Below are 24,798 nucleotides of genomic sequence, written 5' to 3' on the forward strand. Positions count from 1 at the left end.
GTTAACGAGGATGAGCCATGCGAGGGTACAACAAGACCGTTACGGACACAGTAAACTTCGTCGTAGGCAATTAAAGAAGAGCAGCTCGCCGCCGAATAAAATGGTGGGATTGGGCAGCGACGAGCTATTCATTTCGAACATCGCCGATGTCAACAATATGGAACTGGAGATCAACTCTGAGGACGAGAGCGATGATAACGAGAGGAGCGATATACGGCGGCTGATACCGTCGCCGGTGAACAGCGAATGCGTCGTATTTAGCAGCGGAAAAAGGGACAATCAAAGAAACGAGGCGGAAAATGCGGACGACGAAAGCGTCTGGTCTATATCTATCCAGATGTTTATACCCTTCCTACTTGCCGGCTTTGGCATGGTCGCCGCTAGTTTGCTGCTAGATGTGGTGCAGGTATTAAAAAATTGACTCTCATCATAATTTTATGCATATTTTTGAATAATTTTGAAATAGGAAATGAATGAAACACAGTAGCAACAACTTGCCTCCCTCTACTAAGAGTTTTTTTTATTATGTCTCTCTCAAGAATGAATTTACAGGCTGCCGTTATAGTGCAAATTTATAGATAATAAATCTGAAACGTTGAATTTCAGCATTGGCCGGTGTATCAAGTGGTATCTGAAGTATACATATTAGTTCCTGCGCTACTGGGCTTGAAGGGAAATCTGGAGATGACGTTGGCCTCCAGATTGTCGACCCAAGCTAATCTAGGTCAAATGGATACGAAGAAGCAACAGTGGACGTTGATTGTCGGAAACTTAGCCTTAATCCAGTGTCAAGCCATGGTAGTGGGTTTGCTGGCGTCCTTGGCGGCCGTGGTCCTCGGTTGGATCCCGGAAGCTCACTTCGATATTCATCATGGACTCTTGTTGTGCGCCAGTGCCTTGGTCACCGCTTCGGTAGCCAGTTTCCTACTGGGCCTTGTGATGGTCGCGGTCATACTATTATCACGGCGAATGAACATCAACCCTGACAATGTCGCTACCCCAATTGCGGCCTCCTTGGGAGATCTAACAACTTTAGCTCTTTTGTCTTGGATCGCTTCTTTATTGTACAACGCAATAGGTATAAATGATTAATCGATTTATCTTTGCGTGCTTATATTTGAATATCAACACAAATGTATGCTTTTTTCAGGTTACGCTCCATGGGTGGCTCCAATATTGATAGCATTTTGTGTATTTGTAACTCCTGTTTGGGGTTATATAGCAGCTAGAAATCCATTTACTAAAGAAGTATTGGATTACGGCTGGACGCCTGTGATATCCGCAATGTTAATTAGCAGGTGAATACTTTCCATTGCACATTTGGTGAAAAATTCATGAGGCGAACGCACGTCAACGAATAATGTTAATTTCAGTCTCGGTGGACTGATTTTGGATTACACTATATCGAGCTACAAGGGCATAGCAGTTTTTCAATTAGTAATTAATGGCGTTGGGGGAAACTTGGTCGCCGTTCAGGCCAGTAGAATATCGACGTCCCTACATAAAGATTATCACACAGGTGTTCAAAGAACTCTCAACGTTTGCATTAGTCCATTCCATGCGTTCTTTGCTAAAGGCAAGTTTACTATGAACGCTTATACGTAAAATATAATTGCATCGTCATAAATTTAATGAAGAATTTTCGATACAGGAGGACACGCGAGGACAGCTAGAGTATTGCTGATGATGGTGATACCAGGGCACTTGATCTTTAGTTATACCATTAGTTACCTTCAGGCGGGGCATACTTCGTTTACACCTATATTTATTATGATATATTTGATTGCTGCAATGTTACAGGTACAGCATATGTTAATTTTTATCAATTAATGTAATATGAATTGTTTCAACGGCTGAAATTTAAAAAGAAATCTCAATTACACTTGCTTGATTAATTTTCAGGTAATCCTGTTGTTATATATTGCGCAATTAATGGTCGTTTGGATGTGGACAAGGGGTATGGATCCAGACAGTTCCGCGATACCATACTTGACAGCAGCAGGCGATCTTATAGGAACTGCTCTTCTTGGAATTGCCTTCCATATCCTTTATGCCATAGGCGACGGCGACTCTGACGTAGGAGATTGATCGGTAAAGTTTGTACAATACTCTGAATCCTTTATAATATTGCATGTTATAGATTTTGGAATCGTTTTTCGAAAGACGACGATGATAAATCTGAATTGAATTCGCAATGCGCGACACCGATTGTGATCGACGTTATCAGTGATTATCATTTTCGTTGAAGTAAGTTTTTCTTTCGAAAGTTCCGTTTGACATCTTTGTATGAAGGGTATGTTAAGAGTACAAATTAAATTAAGCATATATCTGTTAGGATATGCTGCATGTAAAAAGAAGAAAGAAAAGAAGTACAGTATTCGCCAATATTAATTCTGTTATATTGATAATTAAATTGTCATGTAATTACAAAGATAGAAATTACAATTAATTTGAATCGCGATTATGCCAATAAATATGGGCCAGTAAATAAGTGTATATATATTTTATGCTATGCTTTGACCAAAAGTATGTTGCCATAATGCGAGATATTTTCTTAAGCTTCATCATATATCGTAAAATGCTTATATAAATTTAGTTTGTTTATATAAAATATGCAATGGATATATATTATACATATACATCAAAATGTTGATTAATTGAATAGTAAATATAAATTTTTATATTTTTTATATAATTATCTATAGGAAACTCTTTGTATAGAACGATTCTCAATTATGGCGTTAAAATGGAAGATGAGTACTCTTTTTTTCTCTCTCTCTCTTTCCGAGTATTTTCTTTAATTTATTATAACTCGGAATATTATATACATTATATACATAAAGTCTAAGCAACCTGTATATATAATTTTGTTTTTACCTAGTTTTGCTATCTAAGGCATTTGAGAAGCTATAATTAAAAATCTCTGTACATATATACAATTACATTATTTTATTTCGAATGAATTAAAATATTTGTATTGTAAATATTTGTACAATAATTATATACATTTATCTTTTTTGCCAAGATAGTTAAATATTAGATTAGGCGGCAGTTGAAATATGAAAAAATGAAATTCTCGAAATATCGTCAGAGCTATCAAGAGAGACCTTAATCGTAAATTATATTAATTAATTGTAAAATGATTTGTGTGTCGTAAACTAAGTCCAATTTATTTTTCCCTTCATAAGATTATAACTAGGATAATCAAACTGAAATATAAAAAGTTGAGAAATATGCAACAGGTAATGCAGCTTACCTCTCTGGAAAGGAAACTGCAAAATTTAAATTACTCGATACGACTTGATACACGTTAACCTCTTGCGAAAACATGTTTTTCTAATAACTCTGACAATTATTTCTCTCGGCCATTGAAAGACGTTTATTGTTTTGTTTGTCTTACGAAATTATCTGGAATAGAGAAGTATATTCATCTAAATACGGATAATACTTCTCGGATTTTATATTTCTCGGAAAGAAGAGTGGGTGGTACAGTATTTTATAATATTAGGAATATAAATATACATACACATTAAATACAGTGGACATATTTAACGGAAGAAATCCATATAGCAATATGATATATACGATAGTTATATGGTGTCACAAAAGGAAGGGAGCGAAACACCATTAAAGATCTTTTATTATAGTATTATATTAAATAGCTTTACTCTTAAATGAAAACAATCTGTTTATTTAGCTTTACAATGATATCGAGGGTGTAGCATATGAGATATTTCGCAATAAGTTATTAAAACAATGTCATGTTGACATATATTATTGAAATAAGTTCCTTTAAAAGTTACTGCGAGGAAGATAGAGTGCTGAAACTTTGTTAACATTTTCCAGTGCCTAAAACATACGGTGTTTGGAAGTAATGACGTTATATATAAAAGTTGACTTATGCATGTACATATATGTATATATAAATATGCATATGTACAATACACAAACAACACAAATTCTAGCGCAACGATTTGTTATGTTTATACGAGAGAATAAAGTCTCGATGAATAACTGCCGCATTTTATTATTACTATGTGAGAAAATAAGTTTGAGAAAATATTTTAAATTGTACAATCACGCAATAAATGCCGAATGTGCGCATCTTTCTATATTTCTAACAAACAGCGAAAGTGGAAATATTCGAAGGTTTATTTGACAGTCTATGTTTGCGATCGGACTATACGTTGCATTATAATTTAATTACAGCCTGAAATCTAATGGATATCAGTGTCATACTACTCGTACTCGATTGTACGTGAAATCCATCGTGCTTCTCTTCTCATCAGGACTACGGAGGAGAGTCGGATGGATCGAGGGAAACTTTGGCGAGTCTCGCGGGGACACGGAATAATGCGTTCCCAATTTATGCATGAGAGAAGTGCTTGTGCACCGACCGCGACACGCAGGAGGACCCGCGTGTCTTCTCGACCGCGCTCGTTTAGAGCCCCGTCGCACATCCTCCTCGCTCGTTCACGCTCGTAACCACCTACACCGTAATCGCGCGGTATCGTTCCTTCATTGTGTGCGTGTGTGTGTGTATGTGTATGTGTGTATGCGCGCCGTGGTTCATTCATCCACGTCGCCGTGTTCGCGCGTATGTGCACGTGCACGGGAGTCGCGTACACGCACACACGCGCGACGACGGCGGCGATTCGCGCGGTCAAGCCCGTCGACGGCGACGACTCGCGCGGTCAAGCCCGACGACGGCGACGACGACTGTGAATGAAATAGTTGGATCTGTCAGTGCCAACTATCGCGCCGTTCCCGGTGTACGCGGTTCGTCTCTTAGATCTTATCTGCTCGTCGTGCGTCGTCGCGCATAAAGGGGGTAGCGAGTGGCCGCGAAAAGAGCGCGATTACTCCGACCCGAAGGTCGCGCACCGTTCAAGGCTCTCGGAACCGCTTTAATCCATCCCGGTGAGTTCGATTCTCAATGCCGCGGGCGCGAAGGGGAAGCTTTCGACGGTGGTAGCGACCTGTGAACCGGAAACGGTCCGTAGAAAATCATAAATTAAAAAAAAAAAGAAATCTTGGTTGCACCGTTAGTGGCTGAGAATAGCATTAAATTGCAATACAAAAGCTCGGTCGGAAGGTAGTAAAAACGAGGAGGACTTTTGCGATCTTCTTTTCCTCCCTCTTTCCCCCCACGAGGCTCGGATGCATACGCTCGTTTTATTTTCAATTCAGAAAGGGGTCACGAAGAAGCGCGGCTGGACAGACGTACCTTTTAATTCGACCCTGAGCTACTTTTATAATCGCTGAATTGCAGCCGACGGGGGTTACTATTCCTGAACTCTCGGAAATTAAGTCAGTTCCAATCCCTGCGCGACACCTTCCGCCGGGACTTTTGATTTTCTTTTCCTTTCTTTCTTTTTTTTTTCAATAACTTCGTAAACCGTCGTCATTCTGGAAAAGTTCCGTCGAGCGATAGCGTCGGGAAACGACCGATAACGAGTGTGAAATAACCGACGCGCGTGATAACGATTCAAGCGAGTGTGACGTCTGTATATCTATTATAAAATATAATTGCGGTTCAAAGAATGGCTCCACGAACTTTCATCGCCTAGCTTCCTTCCCGCTCGTGTAGCGTTCGTCCGCGCCGGATTTAGTTGATAACTGGTTCTGAACGGTCCACGTAATTTATACGTCTGCATTCCGATCTCGTTGGTCCGCGCTCTCGCGCGCGGAGGACTCCTTTTCCGAAATTGGTCGCGCGCGAAGAGGTGGGGTGGGCCGATTTGTCGCGTTAAGACAAATAGAATAAGGGAAGTTACAAGCAAGGTGGTCCGGCGAGAGACTTGACGCGTGGACCATCTTCTCGCATGGACCATCGCGCGGAAATCGAATGAATGCCCTCACGTGCGCCGTAATGCGGAGCGACACCGCGGACTCTTCCTCGGCCAGGACGACGAGCGAGTGCGTCGTCATCCGGCGCAGCTGACCAACGTGTAAGTATAACGACGAAGGATCGCACCTGCGGATTCTCGCGGAATCCTTGCGTGCGATTCTCGTCCGACGACGAAAATAATATAATCGCGAGCGAGCGAGCGAGCGAGCGAGCGAGCGAGACGGCCGGTGGGATAAGATACCTCGGGAGAGACGAGGTATCAGAGCGCATGTTAAGTTATTGCCCGTCATGGTCGAACTTAAACACGTGGAGTAATTTATCAATCTGCGAATATGTTACGGAAGCGCTTAGGCGCTCGCGTCGCCCGGAGAGCGGTTTGCGATCCTCGTCGGCGGAAAAGCGTCGCGATGTGAAACGCGAGAACGAGGCCTGAAAATCCGGAAAAAACAACTTCTCCGCAATTCAGCATCAAGCTGATTGTCGATTTAGGATTCCTCTCTTCTACGCGCAATAATGAAACAAAATATAAAGTCTCATAAGTTTTTGAGATGCGCTCGAATGTACGGTATTCGAAGCTACGGAGAAGTGTTACAACATTTATTACTGTAAAATGTAATGACTATGACACTTACGAGCGATTTTAAAATACTTAATCTTTATTCTAGCAGAGAAGCAACGGAAAAAGTTAGGCGCTAATATTGGAAAAGAGATAAAATGGGTGTAAAACATAGAATAGCGCCGTAAAAGTCTTCTTTTACTTTTACTACTGAATAAATAAATGAAATTGCGTGAAATTAAAGAGCTCATGATAGTCTATCAAAACAATATAAAACATGTTCTTCTAAAGATATCTCGTCTTTAATACGATAGGACAATCATGTCAATTATATATATTGTATAATTGATTGATATAATGGTGTAATTTGTACAAGACTAAAAAGAAAGACGCTATTAGCGCGTTCTCCATGTCGTGTTTTAATATGGAATAGTCGCGAGCGCGGAAAAGTGAGAATTTAGCTTCTTATTGTTAGCACGGTGTTAAGTGACGATGAGAAGCGTGGCCGAGAGACCAGTGTGTAAAAATATCACGGCGACGTCTCTGGGGGTACCGACAGTGCCGAATCGCTCGCGTGTGGTCCACTACGCGGAGGAGAGCTCATCTCAGGTTGCACGCGATAACGCTTTGCGTAAACCGGTCGCGAGTCCTATGCAAACAGGCGCATCTGTTTGATCTGTTATCGTACTGCAGCCGCCACAATCGTGTCGCGATATGTTCTCGAGAGTCGCACCATCGGAAGCTAGCCCGCAATTGCGAGAACGCGAACGCGAGACGACTTCCATCAATTAGCGATACGTTCGTCAATGTTTCAGCTTGAACTGCAGTCTTAACGGAACTTTTAAATGAAAAATTTATATCTTCTTGTTATCTCTCTGGCTCGAATTTTTCTCTATCGCCAAAAAAACCGATGGATAGTTCCACGATGAAACAATTGCGGTGGTTCCCCGTTTCGTTCTCCGATCTCTGTTTATTTGTGTACCCGACTGTAGCATCGCAACAGTAATGGTTTAGATGGCATAAGGGTCCGTAATTGAAGAAGCAAGTGTAAGGTAGCGCTTGCGTAATGCTCTCTCGGCGATGCTCTTATTGTTGTCCGCCAACGTGTTTACGATACGTGGGTGGTGCACACGTAGAAAGAAATAATAAACGCATGCAACGAGAGAGTTCAGTATTCGCCGAATTATCAGATGTGCGGTTAAAAATCTCGTAAATTAGAGGCGTAAAATTTTAAGTTCCCCAAATTTATCTACTCCCACGCCTTAAGCACAGTCATCTTTTCGTAGATTGCAGAAATCCACTGGTTCCCGAGTAACACTTTTCGTGGTAGATATTTATTTATATATACATATTATCGTAATTTCTCTTGCGAATTCAAATTGCAGTATAACACGCGACGTGATTTTAATATTAACCGTGTAATTTTACTATTAATTTTAAATAAATTTTAATTTAAAAATTGGTCCGTAATTTCAAATTACTCTTTCAGTTAATCATAATTTACCACATCACTGACGCGTTATTTCATTGCGTTCTATGATGTAATGATGTATAATGTATGAAAGAATTTGGAATAAGATAAATGTAACTAATTGGGACAGAATACAAAGTGGTAAATTCAGTCTGACGAGTCACGAACTTGGTTGTCTGACTAATTAATTGGGGTGGGTAATTCGCTCGAAACAATTGACTCCTCGCGTGACAAATCTTAATTGAAAAAACATACGCGATTCATCGGCACTTGGGCACAGTCATGAGCTCAGTGAGTTAGTACATCAATTATATCATATAATGCGATAAAAACTACACTAACGATACACCCGACATTTAACTCATCGCCATCGCTTATTTAGACTGCGCACTTAAAAAAATAATATAGTAGATTTTTTAAAAACTGTATTAAAAACTATATCGTTCTTACTGTCAAACTTTTGATTATTTCTTTCTTTCTTTTCTCTCTCTCTTTCTCTTCTCTTTAATTAAAATGTTATTAGTGTGCACGTGCGTATCACACATATCACATATCAGCATATCACGCACATCATATAATGTATATCGCAATATATTTATAAATGATTTGTTTACGCTATATAATCAACTTGCAGAAGAATATCAAATACTGATTATCAGTTTTTTAAATAGATACCCAAGGAAGAGAGCCTTATCAAATGCACATCTGTACTCGTGCGATGGTAACAGTACACGTAATATGTACCCTACTATATACATATTATATCAATGTATGCATCTCTCTCTCAAATTAATGAAATTAGGTAGATAAAAGAAATGGGGCACAAATTATAATTGCAAATGTGTGATGCAGCCGCGCTAGTATTCCAAATGAGAAGCGAGCGACACGCGGACCTGACGAGAGATCAGGTGTCGGTAAAATCTCATATCTCCATCTAAACGGACGGTAGAATCCACGCGTGCGACTAAATTATACGTGGGTATACGCCGTTTTATTGAAATTGCCGGGGAAAATCGTCGCGTATTTGAATGCGTTCCAGTTACACGATTCATTCAGACCCGGTTTCAATGTCGACCTTTGCCGAGTCAAGAGCGAATCTTACGTAATCGACGCTTTAAAAGGAACCACGAAAGGTATGCGTGTGCGAACAGATAATATCGTTCCCAGTCGGATATATGCCAAGATCTACGATTGCAAGGGAACTCGGACTCGCGTTAAAAAGTTACATCTTCTGAAATAAATCCTACGGAACTTAACGATGTACAACATGTTAAACCAATCTCGGAGTTATCTCAGAACTATCTTATCACTCTCCTTACCTTCCTGAGCTTTAATTAATTGATTTATCCCGGAAAAGGTTTAGTGAAAAGTATGAAAAATAGAAAAACGTTAAGATATCAAGATTTGTGTTATAAACGATTAAAGAGAGGAATTTTCAACAAGATAAAATAGAAATATATTAAGATCGATTAGATCAACTACAAATTGACTCCAATAAAATGGTAAGCCGCCGCTTTGCTTATCGTGCCTGTCAGATGGCTGAATTAAAAATTAAAGTTTTAAGAAGCTCGAAGAAAAATAGCATGTTGGTATTAATTTAAATACTTTTCGACTTTAATGCTATGTATAAAATTAGCTATGTAAAATTAGTTATGTAAAATTAACTATATATGTATATAAATTACCGCTCTTTGCGCTGTCAAGATCAAAGCAGTGGAAAAACATTGTTAAAATAGTTTCGGTGCATTATCGTCACTCGGAGTTATAAAACGAGCGTGTAATAAACTCTCCGATAACGAATAAACGAACAGGCGCGGTGCATCGTAAAATTGTCGTTAACGACGTTGCCCTTGCAACATTATCGGTTTGTCAGCTGGCGGACATAGTTATCGGGCTCGAATCGTGTCTACGAATGAAATGCATGGAAGGACCGATTGTCCAGTACGTCGTGCAATGAGACGTCGGTATGCTCTGTCGACTTAGCTGCGAATTTCGCGCGTCGCTAAAGAGGCAATAACGAGAAAAATTCACGGCTCCAGAAAATGAAAAAATTCGCCGTCGAGGGAACGAATTTTTTCATTTTCGTGAGAGATGAACGCAAATTTCTTGTTCCGTAATTCGAAACTGAAAAAGATACCGCGAATCTGGCGTTGAGATCCGATCGTGAGGAGGAAACTCGATCGAGCTGCGTAAGTCGATCTCGAAGAATAAATTGTGTCATTAACAACGCCGATCGTGTCAATCGCTGGATCCTGAACGATGGGCATCCTCGCCTTGTTGATTAGAACGATCACGGGTCGACTATTCGAGTGAGTAGTGTTTGCAAACTTTTCGATATCCGACACTCGCGTTAGTTGGAACCTGCATAATTAGACGTGCAAATACGTCGGATGTTCTAGATAGGCTAACCGGCTGTTATTCATCAAGGTGCAAATCGCAAATAGTCGCGCGTCGTTAAGAGTGTGTCGTTAGAGACACGGTCACCGAGTTTTTGATACCTGTCGCTTTTATTGCAGACGGTTTCTGCTATTTTAAACGATGTAATGAGCATTCATTGAGTCTCTGTGCGAAATTCGACTTTCAATTGGAAACGTTAATTGTATTCGGTAATCTGACTTATCGCCACATTATTACGTAGTTTTGATATGTTTCTCTTTTATAATTCTTCGAAGAACTCCGTCGATTTCGCTTGGTCGATAATTGGACGGTGATTAATTGGCATTCGCTCTAATTCGTCGTCGTTCTCGTTCGTTCGCGATGTTGAGACCCGGCGCATCTCCGACGTCAAATGCTCGTACGGCAGGAAATACACGCGTTTCAGCGGAGTTTAATCATTAGAAAAGCGGGACTGCACACACGAGTGTGACCTAATCTTCAAGTTACCAGAATACAAATTGCCGTGTCACGAACGGCCGGAGTGTTACGGCTTCGCTCCTACACAGGATACGGTCATAGACGGGCCAGTGAATCCTATTCGCGCGTCATTGACCGACTGACTGTTATATGAGGGAATTTTTCCGCTCCACTTTAAATAAGGATTGCTGCTGAACAAGATGCGGTCCGCTGAATCGATCGAGATTGTAATTCCTGTATGCCTTCGTAGAGCCGTTTAATAGACTTTAATTATTGAGATTACTCCCTCGCGAGATGATGCAATAAATTCGATATCGCGCGAAAAAGATTTACGCGTTATATGTTATTTAAAAAAAAAAAGATGAGTCAGTTCGACCCACATATATAATTTTCAATGTAAATTTATTGACTTTATTGCATCACCTCATAATAGCTAATTTAATTGGTTTGCTTTAATTTGCTAACTAGTTTGCATGGCATATCGTGCGATCGATCGGCGTAATTGTATCTTTTTTCCCATCATATCACATTCATGGCCGTCAAGTTAACTGATGTAATTTTACGAGATACTGCGCATGAAAAAGCAAATTTATAAAAAAAAATAAATATGATGAAGCAAGAACTTCGCGGTGTCTCAAACAGAATAAAAATACATAAAACGCAACTAATTCAATAGCCATAAATAAAGTTACGAAAAACTGAAAATGACTGAGTTAAAAGATATGAAAAATTAAATCTTAAATAATTTACACTTCCTAATACCTATCCTACTTTTCAATGGCGCTTAAACTTGGGAATGCAAGCCATCGTTTATCGCTTATAAAGACGTTACGCAATGTTGTACTTGATGTGCACTCTTTATTCTCCGGAAATAATATCGAATAAGCTTAGAAAAAAAATCAATATCAATTTTCTCGTGCTGACGGAAGTCACTAAACAGGGTTGACAATACAAGTTATTGTTTGCGGTCTAAAGATAGCTCTCGATCGATTTATGCATTTGCATCACGATGTTTAGGCCTTGATGCAGCATTTATAATGTCAAATAAAATTTCCATATGCATTGAATTTTGAAGGTTGCCCACGACTAGATTTTATGAAATTGTGAAGGAAATCGGAGTAACAATTCTTAAATGCAAAATTATCATCTTAACATACGCAAATAATAAATCTACATGTAAAAATAACTTAAATTACTTCATAATCTGCAGAACACGCGTAATCGATAATTGTATCTGGTATATCGCTCTAATGGACTCGGTGTACAAAATGAAAATTAGCAGAATATTGCTAAGGTAAATTATTGCCACCATCAAATTACAGCGCATAAAGGCGAGTCGTCCATAAGCTGCGAAAATCATGCGAAACGGAGATGATTGTGCAACTCTCTCGTGTAATGCGCCGTAAATCCTATGAATGAACCAGAAGCTTCCGTATACATCAGCTGTGCATCGATGACGTAACCGATGCCTATGCAATCGCCACGTGTCTGGTATCACGCGCAAGAAGAGACATTGAACGTTACTCATCGAATATGGATTTTTTAGGAATCTCTGCAGATAGTTAAAAAATGATATCCCTCTGCAAGCCCTTGTCTTAGAGATCCGAAAAGAATGAAATCGCGTTAACGAGCTTAACTCGATTTGTAACAACACTGCGAAAGATAAAGTCACTCGGATGCTTTCAAACACCAAGACACAAATCTTACAGATTACTGAGCAGATTAAAGACAAATCCGAGACTTAATAAGATTATAGCTAATGCAGTGAAGGCGCATCAGATGCACCGAAACGATGACGCAACCGTTCGCGGGGGCTTCCAAAGTGACGTCATTAGGATTTCAAACGCGAGGGCGGCTTCTTGGAAATGACGAAGACTTCGAGGCGGGGGCGGCGAGATCATTGGATTACACAGCGCGGTTTAAACGAAACGATGACGCAACCGTGATGACAATGGACCGACACGAGTAACGTTACGTTGGGACTCGGAGCGCGAAAGACACCCTTCTCCGGAGCCGTCTAGAGGGGTTCTAGGGGTGGTTCGCCATTGGCGCACAGGTTACCGGAGAGTGGCGGTACGGCCGCGAGGAGTTTGCGGATGGTCTGTGACTGGGAAGTCACAGTGGATCGATAAACTTGCGCTTGCTCCCTCCGGCGCGCCGCTGACACACACAGACAGAGGCTCGTGTGTCTCCAAACTAGTTTTAAGGAGGCATGCATGCACGCGAGTACGATGCGCGATCGCGATCAGTCGCGATGTAACCGCAGAGTGAAACGGCCTCACACCAGGCCACCGGGTGACCACCATCAGATGCTGGATGTGGGCTGATCTCGTGCCGAAGAGCCAATCACCCGGACCACGAAGCCGGCGATCAGCGACCTGGACACTGAGGTGGGCCCGACGGGAACGTGGGTCTCGTGGGAACGTCGGGGGTCCGTCTGGGACCACGCCTGAGGATCCAGGTACGAGCGAAGGGACGGAACAGCCGGATTCGGAGAAGCCGGATTTTGGTCCGGTCCAACTGGGCGTTTCGGCGAAGGAGCACGATTTATTTTAAAGACGAATCTCGCGAATCTCATTTCATTCAGCGAAAGAGTTTCCAGGGACTAATGTTCAATCGGCTTAGATTAATTCTCGCGCGTTACTAAAAATTTTAAGTCATGAGCAGGTTGTAACAGCTGACACAAGTCAGCACTCAAATGAAATCTTGCGCGATTCAGACTTAGGAGAATTAAAGCGACAGAGAAAGAATAATTGAATAGGTCAGTTTTATAACAATTCACGTTTTAAGAATTTAAAAAATTATTTTAGAAGGTATAAATATTGAAATTTAAAAAGCTAAGTCCCGATTAATTTTTCGCTGGTATTTTTTAGGTGTTAGAAAAATGAATTAAATCGCTAGCAAATCAAAGTCCTCGCTCTCTTCAGAGCATCACCTCGCATGATGCTGAATCCAATTTGACGAGGCGAGACATATGTCGCGATATCGTTATCTCGGACTCCCAAGTAGCCGCTGATAAGTTTTGTTATCGCGTTTCCGAAGATCCCTTCTACAATCGGAAGCGCGAGAAAAATGAGAACCGGTCAGGGGCATCGTCGGGACGAAGGTCGGACTCGCGTCTTTGAAAATGCGTTTTTCCCTGCTATCTGTTTTTCGATTATTCGGGAAACCGCGACGGACGAAGGACGTGAGATGCAGATAGCATCCGTGCGCTCCGTCGAAGCTCTCCGACGAGGAGAGACTTGATTGCACGTAGGTTAAGGTCACGAGAACTCGTGTGATTCGCGCGATGCAACGTGCTTTCCAGAGCCGCTAACCGGTCGATGCATGACGCAAAGTACAGCTAATCAGACAATGAATACACGATCCGCGGTTGATCGTCGCGCGGGTGACACGACATTGATCTTTATTGATCAGGCCGGCCGCGGCGGCCTAGTTGTATCTTGATTGTCGCGATTAAATCTTTCGTGCTCTTCATTTGACGACGAAGGAAAATCAAATGTGTCACCTCTGCAAAAAAATATACCGATCAAACAGAACCGATCTTGAGAAGCTGTGCGTTTCTAATCTTCGGATCACAAAGAATAATGAATAAACAGTAATTGGACTAGAAAATTAAATATTCCAATTAATAAAGAATTAAGTATCAACGCTCAAAATAAGCAAAACTATAGTGAGAAAATCAATGACCAAATTACGAGCATAATGAGGTGTTGGTTTAAAATAAAATCGAAATTATTTACAAATGTCTTTATTATATTCTTGTAAATAAACTCGATTTTATTTTAAACCAACACCTCATTATGCTCATAATTTGGTCGTTGACTTTCTCGCTTAAATATTCAATTTTAAAATAAATAAAGTTTTTATCTGTTTATTTATTCAGTCATAATACTTATCGTATAGGACGTCTTTCTTTCTTTCTAGTTCTAGAGCGTGATAGTCTTTATAGGTATCGATGTTACAGTTAAGATTACGAAGGTAACATTACAGCCGATTTGGCCTTAATCAAGCGGCTCTCGCGGTTACAATTTCCACGCGTAAGGTCACCGCACGATTGAACATCGTTATCGTCGTTGACGTATATACCCATTTGCAACGATATCGAAACGCGCATCCGTGGATTTCAGACACAGATAACCGAAAATCTGACGTCAAACTTAATCCGATTCGATCGACAAATTTGATTGAAAATTAAATGGAGAATTAAATGGATCGCGGCGATGCGAATAACTAATCAACGTCATTTATGTAAATTATTTTAATTACGTAATGGAGCACACGCGTGCGTTAGTGAGATACAGTGGGATAAACAGATTATCGCGATTTCTTCCGAGGCGGAACTCAAGTGGGAGGAAATTGAACGTGTTACATGTTAATTAGAAGCACACGTGATGTGTGTGAAACGCGTCTATTCGCGATACTATTTGCATGATACACATGATAAGTACCCACGCGACGCAAAATCACGGAAGCATTTAGTCGAAGTGCCTTCGCACACATGACAATACCTTTCACGATATCGTTTCGTAAGTGTGATTTGAAGATTAGATAATTATCTAAGAATAAAATCAAATCGCAGAATCGAATCGCGAGTAATTAGAATTCGATCTATGATAATTAGGAAATACTTGGAGGTGAATCTTTAGAGTGATGTAAAGTTTATGTGGCAAAGAATCTGTTCCCTGGAAATTATTTGACAAAGTTTGCGTGACAAATATAAACTTTGTGAAAGCAATTATGTTTTAGACGTGTCATTTTGCTCCAATTAGAAAATTACCGCTTATCTAACGCGCTTACATATCGAGTAAACTTTTGAATCTTTTGAATAGCGACTCTAAAGCCCGTTTTCACCAACGTCGTTTAACTTGAACCTTAGTTCAATTCACTCTTTGTCTGTTTCTAAGGAAGACTGTTAGAAAGAGACAAAGAATGAATTGAACTAAGGTTCAAGTTAAACGACGTTGGTGAAAAAGGGCATAAGAAACCCTAATTAATTTATACTCCACGTGCTCCACTAATCTCGCAATTAGATTAACATGACGATTGTGTTTGGCAGTGATCCTCAGATAGGAAGAGGCTGCTCACCTTTCTTCGATCCGCACGTCACTGGATGATTCACATTTTGATTTTCGCCGTGATTAACAGCAGTTCCTGAACGAATATCTAATCAGAGAGAGAGAGAGAGAGAGAGAGAGAGAGAGAGAGAGATAAAGAAAGATAGAGAAGAGAAAGATAGTTGCTGTACCGCGGCATAATTACGTAATTTACGTTATTTGTGTCTTGAAATACAACCGCCGTCAGCGTCGTTGTCGGCGGCGCGAATCTTATCATTCTCAAAGGAGAATGGTTGTATATTCGCGGCAGCGAGTATCACACAGCCCTCAGTAGGAAGATGATAGAGAGCCAGGTGCATCAACATCCGGTACGAGTGCCGCCTGACAAGCCACAGTCGCTCCAGACTACCAATACCGGCGTCAAGTTCGAAAAGTACGTTGGAAAGTATTGTGTGAAAAATTTTCGGTCTCTCGATTGTAAAATAAATACAATTTTTTCAAAATGTCGAGTTGAAAAACGCGAATCGGCGCGCTCGCTCGAATGTCAAGAAGCGACGAGCGGGTGACAGTGCTCGGCATTCGGCATGGAACTTAAACTAACCGCGAATTAAAGAGGAATTATGTGGTGGAATTAATTGTGGATTTACGCACGTGCATGATTTACGATGATCGATTGCATCATGCGCTCATTCATCCGGCATCGATTCATTTCGCATCACTTAATCCACTTTTCAATCAACGTCACTTCTTTCTTTTTTAATTTTGTATTGTTAAAGACGAGTGGATTTTTTTCAAGATAATTGCGCGATTTTAATTCTTCTGATCGAATCAGATTAATGATCGATCAGCGTATAAGGGTTTCTAAAAATGAAATACGATCTATTTGTCACAAATAGAATATTGCTAAATTATGTGTAAGTTATAAAAAACTTTTATCAAGTGCTGTTCTAAGATTCACGTCAATTTTCAAATAATATCAATATTAACAAATTCTTATTCTGCGGAGTTTGTGAAGTCGAAAAGACGAATGTTCTACGGTCGCAACGTAACGTTCCATCATTCCGTTACCGCAAAATGGCATTTGGCAATTTCATTCCAATAGGTACTGATAAACCGTAACGGTTCGAGTTTATTACCCATTAACGACCGTAGCCAAAGGGTTAATGAGACTCTCTGGTATTTCGCGCGGGAAAAAAAATGTTTAACTAGAGCGGAGATCTCCTTTCTGTCGGCAGTGAGCAATGTAAGGAGCCCCTGCTTCCGGAGAAGCAGAACTCCCACAGGATGACACCGACCGACGGCCGCTCGCGGACCACCTCCGAGTCGAAGGACACCATAAGCACCCCTACCACCACCGCCAGCACCACCACAACCACTAATGGACAGGCGGCAGCGGTGAATTCCGGTGGACACGCCACCGAAGACTGCCTCGAGGTGACCATCTTCGACGAGGGCATCGATGGCGGCCGGCTGCCGGACGTCGTCGCTGAGAGCAAGATCTATGGCGTGACCGAAGAAGACGAGCCGGTCGAATCGTACTTGGCGATCACCATCCAGGTTTTCATACCCTTCCTCATTGCCGGGCTGGGCATGGTGGGCGCCGGATTAGTCCTCGATCTCGTCCAAGTACGAACGAAATTTATCTTTGTCATGACAAACCTTCGTCTTCAACGATTATTCTCTGGAAATACCTTACGAAGCATAGGAATATAAGAAATCAATTCGATAACACGCGAACATGTTCTTAAATAGAACGTCCAACTCATATAGCCGCTATATAGCCAATTGATGAACTTAGTGTCAATTTTTTTTATTTGTATAGTGTCGAATGTTTTAATATATAAAATATTAAATTATTTACAGAATTTGCTTAAAATTAATTATAGAATTTGATCTTTAGATCTATTTATTTTATTAATGAGATGTAAAATCAACTTTAAATTGATATGATTTTGATAGTATATTAACTTTATTTGATCAATGAATTTTTGTGTCCTCTTGCAGCACTGGGTAGTCTTCGAGAAAGTCAACGAGCTTATGATTCTGGTACCGGCGCTTCTTGGCTTGAAAGGTAATCTAGAAATGACTCTGGCGTCGCGTCTTTCTACTCAAGCGAATCTCGGACACATGGACATGCCGAAGGAGCAATGGCACATGATCGTCGGGAATCTCGTCTTAATACAAGTAAGTGTCATTGATTCGATCGGACTGAATTGTACTAATTTTTCCAATAAGAAACGATTGATTCGCGTCTCTCCCGCGATAATCAACACAGGTGCAATTTTATCAGCTATTTCGCCTTTAAAGTAAACAGTTGTATGAAATAACAGAGGTTTATCGATAGCACGCCAAATGCGTTATTTTTGGCACGCATAAAGTCTTAAAAAGCAAACCACGTGCGCTACCTCGGATGCTCGCATTCAGCCGCGGGAGTTTACTTTCGCGAAACTGGTTCTAACTAGATGTTCCACAATTAAACACCGATATTTGCCGTTTGTCATACGAGGGACTCCTAACTTAATTCCGCCGAATACATTGCGAAACGCATATTGGCTCGCTTTGGCGCCGTGTATTTTTCCTCCTGGAATCTCTCTGTTCTTGGTCGGCCTACTCGACTTCTCGACTCCTCAAAATGCAAACGTTCGCCACGTCTTGTTCAACAACCATGCGACGTAACACGCGGAAAAGTTCTACGCTATTAATCACCCGGGTTCTTATCATCTAGCAGCCTTATCATCTAACGTCAATATATCCACGGAATTAGATGTTTTTTGGGTTCAAGTTCAGTCTCGCGAATTTCCAGCGGCGATCGGCGAGGCTCTCACGATTCCGCCGACTGACGATGACCGACGAAATTGCCGTAACCCGCAAATCTCGACAAATCCATGCTATCTGTCGACATCATTGTCGATACATCCTGGAAATCGTAAATTGGCAGAGAATACCGCGAAACGACGCGGACAATTTGACCCGTGGTTAGCAGTTAATTGTGAAACGAGCCGACGGCACGATTCCGGGAAAGCGAGCAACGTTTCTCCTAGCCGCTCGATTTAACGAATTGAGAGCTACACGCGCTCCGCCCGTCTTATCATTGGCGCCACGATTTTATTTTATTATGTGTTCAACGCTCACAACGACGATGATAGACGACGGCCTTCGGGAAGCCGACTGTTTACCGTATGATCCTATGGTCGTGTGCGAGCACGAGCTGGTTACCTCACGAGACACGCCGCGCGATAAATGACACGTATACTTCAACAAATCGGTATCTATACGGGATCAGACGTTTGAAATTTTCGACGGTAAAAATTAAAGATGATTCCCCAAATGTGTAAAGAATTATCGCAATCAAACGGTAGATAAACAATGAGTTTACAATACAAATCAATCGATTATGCTAATATAATGTAGATTATAAAATTCCCAGTATTACTAAAGTTCTCCAAACCTTCTGGAATTCTCTTTCAACTCATGGCTGACTGTTTTTTCAATTTTTTTCCGGCATTGAAAATATTTTGCGAAATATCTATTTAAATAAATATATTTATTGACGGTTTATTAAATTAAACTTCGCTGAAAAACTTTTCTTTGCCGAGTAACGACTCCTGATTTTCAACATGGTATGTTTCAATAACTTTAATCGTTAGAAAAATTGAAGAAAACAAGCGAGGAAATTTAATTTCTCTTTAGCCATCAAGTTTTTATCGGGAGGTTCGTTACTCAGGGTTAAAAATCATCCTAATTGTGCGCAGTGTCAAGCGATAGTGGTGGGCTTCCTGGGTTCCGTGGTGGCGATCGTGATGGGTGCCTTCCGCAACGGCACGGTCTCCCTGGACCATGCCTATCTACTATGCGCCAGCAGTTTGGTCACCGCGTCTCTTGCTTCTTTCGTTCTGGGCCTTATTACCGCGGGCGTCATCGTCTTCTCCCGTCATTGCCATATCAATCCGGACAACGTGGCCACGCCGATAGCCGCTAGTCTCGGCGACATCACGTCGCTGGCACTCCTCTCATGGATCGCCACTATACTCTACGAATCCATTGACAAGCAAGACTGGGTGGCACCCCTCGTCATAGCCTGTTACGTCCTCGTGACCCCGCTCTGGGTATGGATCGCCAAAAAGAACAAGTACACCAACGATGTGCTCTACTTCGGCTGGACGCCGGTCATGGTGGCCATGTTGATCAGCAGGTAAAAAGAGAGCGTTTCTCAAGTTCTTCGATCTTGAAGTAAATAATTGTTATCGTTCAAAGGCCTATTATTCGATCTTTATTGCATTTCAAGTACAGCTTGAGATAAAGAAGAATCTATAAATGCAAAATTTTTCACAGCTGTGGCGGTCTCATACTGGAGTTCATGGTGTCGCGCTTCGAGAACTTGACGGTGTTTCAGCCGGTCATCAACGGCGTCGGCGGGAACCTGGTGGCCGTTCAGGCCAGCAGGATATCAACGGCGCTTCACAAACAGGCCGAACTCGGCACGCTTCTAATCCCACCGGGCCTCACGCATCCCGTCATCTTCATCACCCCAATTGCCAATTTTTTCGGGAAAGGTATTCTCTTTCGGTCTTTGACAAATTATCAAAATTATCGGGTTTTTCATTGCCTTGTCTCTTCAGGTATACACGCCAGAACTACGAGAGTCCTGATGACAATGGTGATACCGGGCCACATTATTTTTATTTACCTGATCAATTACATGAAGGACGGCAACACGTCGATGACGCCGCTCTTCGTCTTCGTTTACCTCTGCGCGGCGATGCTGCAGGTCGCGGCGCTCCTCTACATCGCCTACATAATGATCCACTGGATGTGGAAGCGGAAGATTGATCCCGACAACTCGGCGATCCCGTATCTGACCTCGATGGGTGACTTGCTCGGGATCAGCCTGCTAGCGATTGCCTTCCAATTTCTGTACCTGGTCGGAGATCAAGATTTCGACGCGCCCTGACCGTAGTAAGATTCATTTTTGCGTGACTACGAGCGTGACTGAAGGCAATCATGATAATTTTGACATGCTAGTTTTATTATTTGCATGCACCGTAATTGCACCACAGTTGGAATTATATTTCCAGGAATACTGTGATATTAATTCCATTATAATAACATTAAAAATCGATTACGTCGGGAAGATTTTCACAGAGCAAAGATAAGATTGCTATCTTTGAACTTTCACAGTTATAATGTTTGAAATATCGATTTATCGCGTGCCCAACCGACTGAACAACTTATCTACAAACGCTCGAACGACGTGTTGGATTTTTTTTACAGGAAGTCGCAAATTATAGCGTTCTTCGGCGGGCGGGACGCACAAGTTAGAACTGTCGGACCGAAAGGGCATTCCTACGAGGCTGTGGTCGTCTGAAAGTATATTCCATCAAATCCAATCGTCGATCTGCCAGTCCGCCGACGAGTCCCACGGACGGATAGTCGCAATGGTATTATACTTGATAAAGCATTAATAATTCATCACTTATATCCTGCGTTCGCTAAGAATTAATTAAAAGCGAGGTATCGAGTGTATCGTTCGCATTTTGTGAAAACCGGTCGAATTTTATTTCCATTATCGATGCGGATATCTCGATACTTAATAATTCATAAATTTTTTACGGATGCAAGATACAAGTGACCGATCGTTAATACCTTGTCAAGCCGAGCGGGCGCGTTACTCAGGTTTTAATTAGCTACTAATATATCAGAAGGTCGGTAGCACGTGGCAAATTAATTCGTCGACTATCTAAAAATTACGATTGTATTTTAAAATATGAAATCTTTCCGAATAACCGTATCTCCGGAATTCAAGCCTAAAGTTCGAGAATTAATTTCTTCAAGAATGGCCGATAAAAAAAGGTAATTTAATTAGCAAGTTTACCAAGCAACGGCAATAATTTTGAGGATTCTTCGGCAATACATATTTGATGAAATATCTCTCGAGCGCGTGACACAAAGCCTAAAATTCGCTAGCCTTGGAACTTAAGGATTTCAAGAACCTAAAGCATAATTTTTCGGTGTATTGCAAGTAAAAAATTGGAGAGATTGCCGTATTTTTTAAGAACAGTCAGAAATAATTCACAAAGTCGCATATTGAATTACAATCGCGGGAATTGCAATAGCAATTTAATGTTAGGACTCCGTAGTTGATTTATCCTCGGGCTCTCAGCGAGAATTATGATTCTTCCACGGAGCACGCGTAAATAAAAAAACACGTGTAATCGTAATACCAACACGTATGTGTCTTCGAATAGTTGCCTTTGTATACGACGAAATTTAGATAGGTATTTAGAAGCTGCCACACGACCTATTTTTGGAAGTTTTGGAGAAGCTCTCGGAGATTTACTCGAGCCTGAAATACTCGCCGCATAAAGGTTCTATGTTAACACTTGCGGTGCGTTTGATCGGAATTTGGTCTTCCTTACGCAAATAACTGATTCCAAGATTTTTTTTAATCTTTTGAATTATTTATTAATGGGACATTTTTCGGATCTAGAGAACAATTGCCTGAAAGGTAGAACGCATTATCGGGTTAAAAATCGAGTCGATGACGTAAGTTATCGCGAGTACGAGAGCCAGCAAAATCTCGTACAACAAATAGATTTACTAGCACTATTTATTGTATTTTTCAAAGATTCAAGCGGATTCTAGAGATTTTGTAGACAAAAATCAACAAACGCGATGATTTGAAGCTTAGCGTCTAAAGCTGACATAGAGACGAGTGCGCAGTTGTTAATAAATTAATCCACGAATTTTACTCGATCACCTATATCGAGGTGTCATTAGTCGATTGGAAAGTCCGCGCAAAGGGTGCAAGGATGAGCCTTGGCGAAATTGTGCACGAATAGCATCGCTTCGAGGGGAGACAACGATGAGCTCGGTGTTTGAAAACCGATTGCATTTACGAGTTAACGTCCCGTTGACGATTATCTCTGACGTCGTGTGAACGATTTAATTCGCACCCTGACACGATTGCAACATGTAGTACAATACGCTTTTGTGTTCAGAAAAATTGTAAGCAACACTTCGGTCGATAATTTAATTTCGCTCGGTGCGTCCGTCACAGCTCACGCGGACGATAGGCTGTATAGTATTGTAAATTAGGATAATTCGTGATGAAAAGGGAGGAAGGGAACGAAGAGAGGCGTCGTTATATTTCCGTGTACATATTACCGTGTAACGTACGTGTTTTACGCACGTTACGTATGTTTTATAGGCGCCGCGTCAAAGACTAATATTTAGTCTTTGCGATAGGGGGGAGAGAGATTCACGTCCAAGTCGACATCGCCTTTCGGCCCACACACGTTCAGTATTATCGCTTTTACGACGTTGCCTGGAATCGCTGAGACACGGCGGGTATATTCCGATCCCGCCGACAGAACATTCCGCTTTTTCGGCACGCGTGTGTCTTCTCGCGAACTGCGTTCAAGTCGATCCGATTAAGATAGCACAGTGCACTTACTCTAATTAAAAAAAAAAGAAGAAGAAAAGGATCACACGATACGTTTTACGGTTGCGTGATTTAACAGTGCATGAATTCGTTTGAGGTTTACTGTCGAATCATCTTCACTCGCGGTTAGTTGCTTCATGAGTTTCGTCGACGCAGTAGAAACGAGATTTTTAAGTAAACTGTAAAAAGGAAGAAAGAAAAAATGCGTTCGCGAATTTTTTTTCGTGAATTCTCGCAGCGATATTCTTGAAATGATATGCGTTTTATTATGCAGTCGAGTACTTTAAAAAAAAATTAACTTTTATCGCTCGTAGCATCATCTAGTGATCATTATTCGCTTTATTTTATATAAAAAATAATATATGTGTATTTCTCTTTTTTTTTTTATATACGTTTGTTAGTTCTGTTGTTAGTTCTGACGAGCACAATGATCGTATCATGAACAAACGTGCTATAAATACGCAGACAATAAATATGCAATCTGAGGACGGATGTGTAAAGTATTTTGTATGTGTAAAAAGTTGAAGGGAATTTATAAGATCCCTCTGTACAAAGCCGACTTTTGCAAATAAAAATGACAAAAAAACTATATATATTTTAAACCATTTTACTCTCGCTGCTCGTGAAATTTTTAAAGGAGAACAGAGATATCGCGGAGGAGAACGTATGCTGCCACTCGATCGCCCGATTGCAAACCCTCGTCTCGACGTGACGGCGACTAGAGACAACGCATATAGTCGTTTAAACTTTATCCGCAGCCCGAAACACAGCGTTTATTCCGCAAGTTAGAACGACGAACGTACAAGACAATAATCGTACAAGCGGCAGAAGGAGAAAGGAAATATTTTGTATACGACACCCCGTGTATGTGTCTTGCGAACAATAAAACTGGATAATACTTCGACGAGGGGATCGAGCAGCGTACTTCGGAAATAATGTTCCTGTCTACGTTAAGTCTACGTTTTAAAATGTTAAAAAAAAAAGGAAACGGGAGATAGGCACTCCGCATCGTTACCGATCGACGTCGCAGATTATGTCTGACGATGTCTGTAGTCCATTACACGGCATTAATCACGAATTCCACGACGAGGAGGAGAGCGTAACGCAGTGATAATCGCGCGGCAATTGCCTGACGTCCAGCTGAAGTCATTAACTGTTAAACACGAAGTGGTCGAGCAGCATAATGTTCGAGAAATATTTTGACGTAGATCTCACCGTAGATCTCACCGAGATGTAATTTTGTAAAATATGTATAATAAAATGTACGCAAAAAACGTTTCCTCTGACTTTCCTTTTACATAACTTTTACGATATTCGTTTCGTATAACGAGGCATTAGAGAACTCGGTAAATTCAGACAATAATAGAATCAATAATACTTATATTCATTCCTTTTTGCTTTTGATTCTGATTAAAATATTAAAATATAAATAAGCATGTTAACGTGTAATTAAGAAATATATATAATAACTATAATATAGGTATATTGTTTTATTGCTTTTATTTTGAGTTGCATTTTAAAATGTTTAAAGGTCTAAAGTAAATGTATTTATTTACACGAATTTACGTC

The 24,798-nt window shown here is 40.9% G+C and overlaps 2 protein-coding genes across 7 annotated transcripts; both read left to right on the top strand.

Moving 5' to 3' along the window:
- Positions 1-10: 10 nt before the first annotated feature.
- LOC112452173 (solute carrier family 41 member 1-like) lies at positions 11-4,290 on the top strand. Of its 2 annotated transcripts, none has more exons than XM_025012271.1 (7): positions 11-406; positions 607-1,078; positions 1,151-1,298; positions 1,374-1,576; positions 1,652-1,800; positions 1,903-2,091; positions 4,210-4,290. In XM_025012271.1, the coding sequence occupies exons 1-6, from the start codon at positions 11-13 to the stop codon at positions 2,086-2,088; spliced, it is 1,554 nt and encodes a 517-aa protein (XP_024868039.1). In that variant the 3' UTR covers positions 2,089-2,091; positions 4,210-4,290. The 2 variants fall into 2 exon arrangements, with proteins under 2 accessions (XP_024868039.1, XP_024868040.1); XM_025012272.1 differs by lacking the exon at positions 4,210-4,290 and adding an exon at positions 3,847-4,014.
- Positions 4,291-4,694: 404 nt separating this feature from the next.
- LOC112452172 (solute carrier family 41 member 1-like) lies at positions 4,695-24,508 on the top strand. 5 transcript variants are annotated; one of them, XM_025012267.1, is made up of 9 exons: positions 4,695-4,920; positions 5,543-5,951; positions 15,791-16,221; positions 17,024-17,414; positions 17,793-17,972; positions 19,541-19,980; positions 20,121-20,341; positions 20,408-20,744; positions 21,060-24,508. In XM_025012267.1, the coding sequence occupies exons 3-8, from the start codon at positions 16,127-16,129 to the stop codon at positions 20,737-20,739; spliced, it is 1,659 nt and encodes a 552-aa protein (XP_024868035.1). In that variant the 5' UTR covers positions 4,695-4,920; positions 5,543-5,951; positions 15,791-16,126; the 3' UTR covers positions 20,740-20,744; positions 21,060-24,508. The 5 variants fall into 5 exon arrangements, with proteins under 5 accessions (XP_024868035.1, XP_024868037.1, XP_024868036.1 ...); XM_025012268.1 differs by lacking the exons at positions 4,695-4,920; positions 5,543-5,951 and adding an exon at positions 10,165-10,187; XM_025012266.1 differs by lacking the exons at positions 4,695-4,920; positions 5,543-5,951 and adding an exon at positions 11,435-13,192.
- Positions 24,509-24,798: the final 290 nt, after the last annotated feature.

This window comes from Temnothorax curvispinosus, unplaced genomic scaffold (genome assembly GCF_003070985.1).
Source record: "Temnothorax curvispinosus isolate PA1 unplaced genomic scaffold, ASM307098v1 QBEX01002996.1, whole genome shotgun sequence".
NCBI classification, from domain to species: domain Eukaryota; kingdom Metazoa; phylum Arthropoda; class Insecta; order Hymenoptera; family Formicidae; genus Temnothorax; species Temnothorax curvispinosus.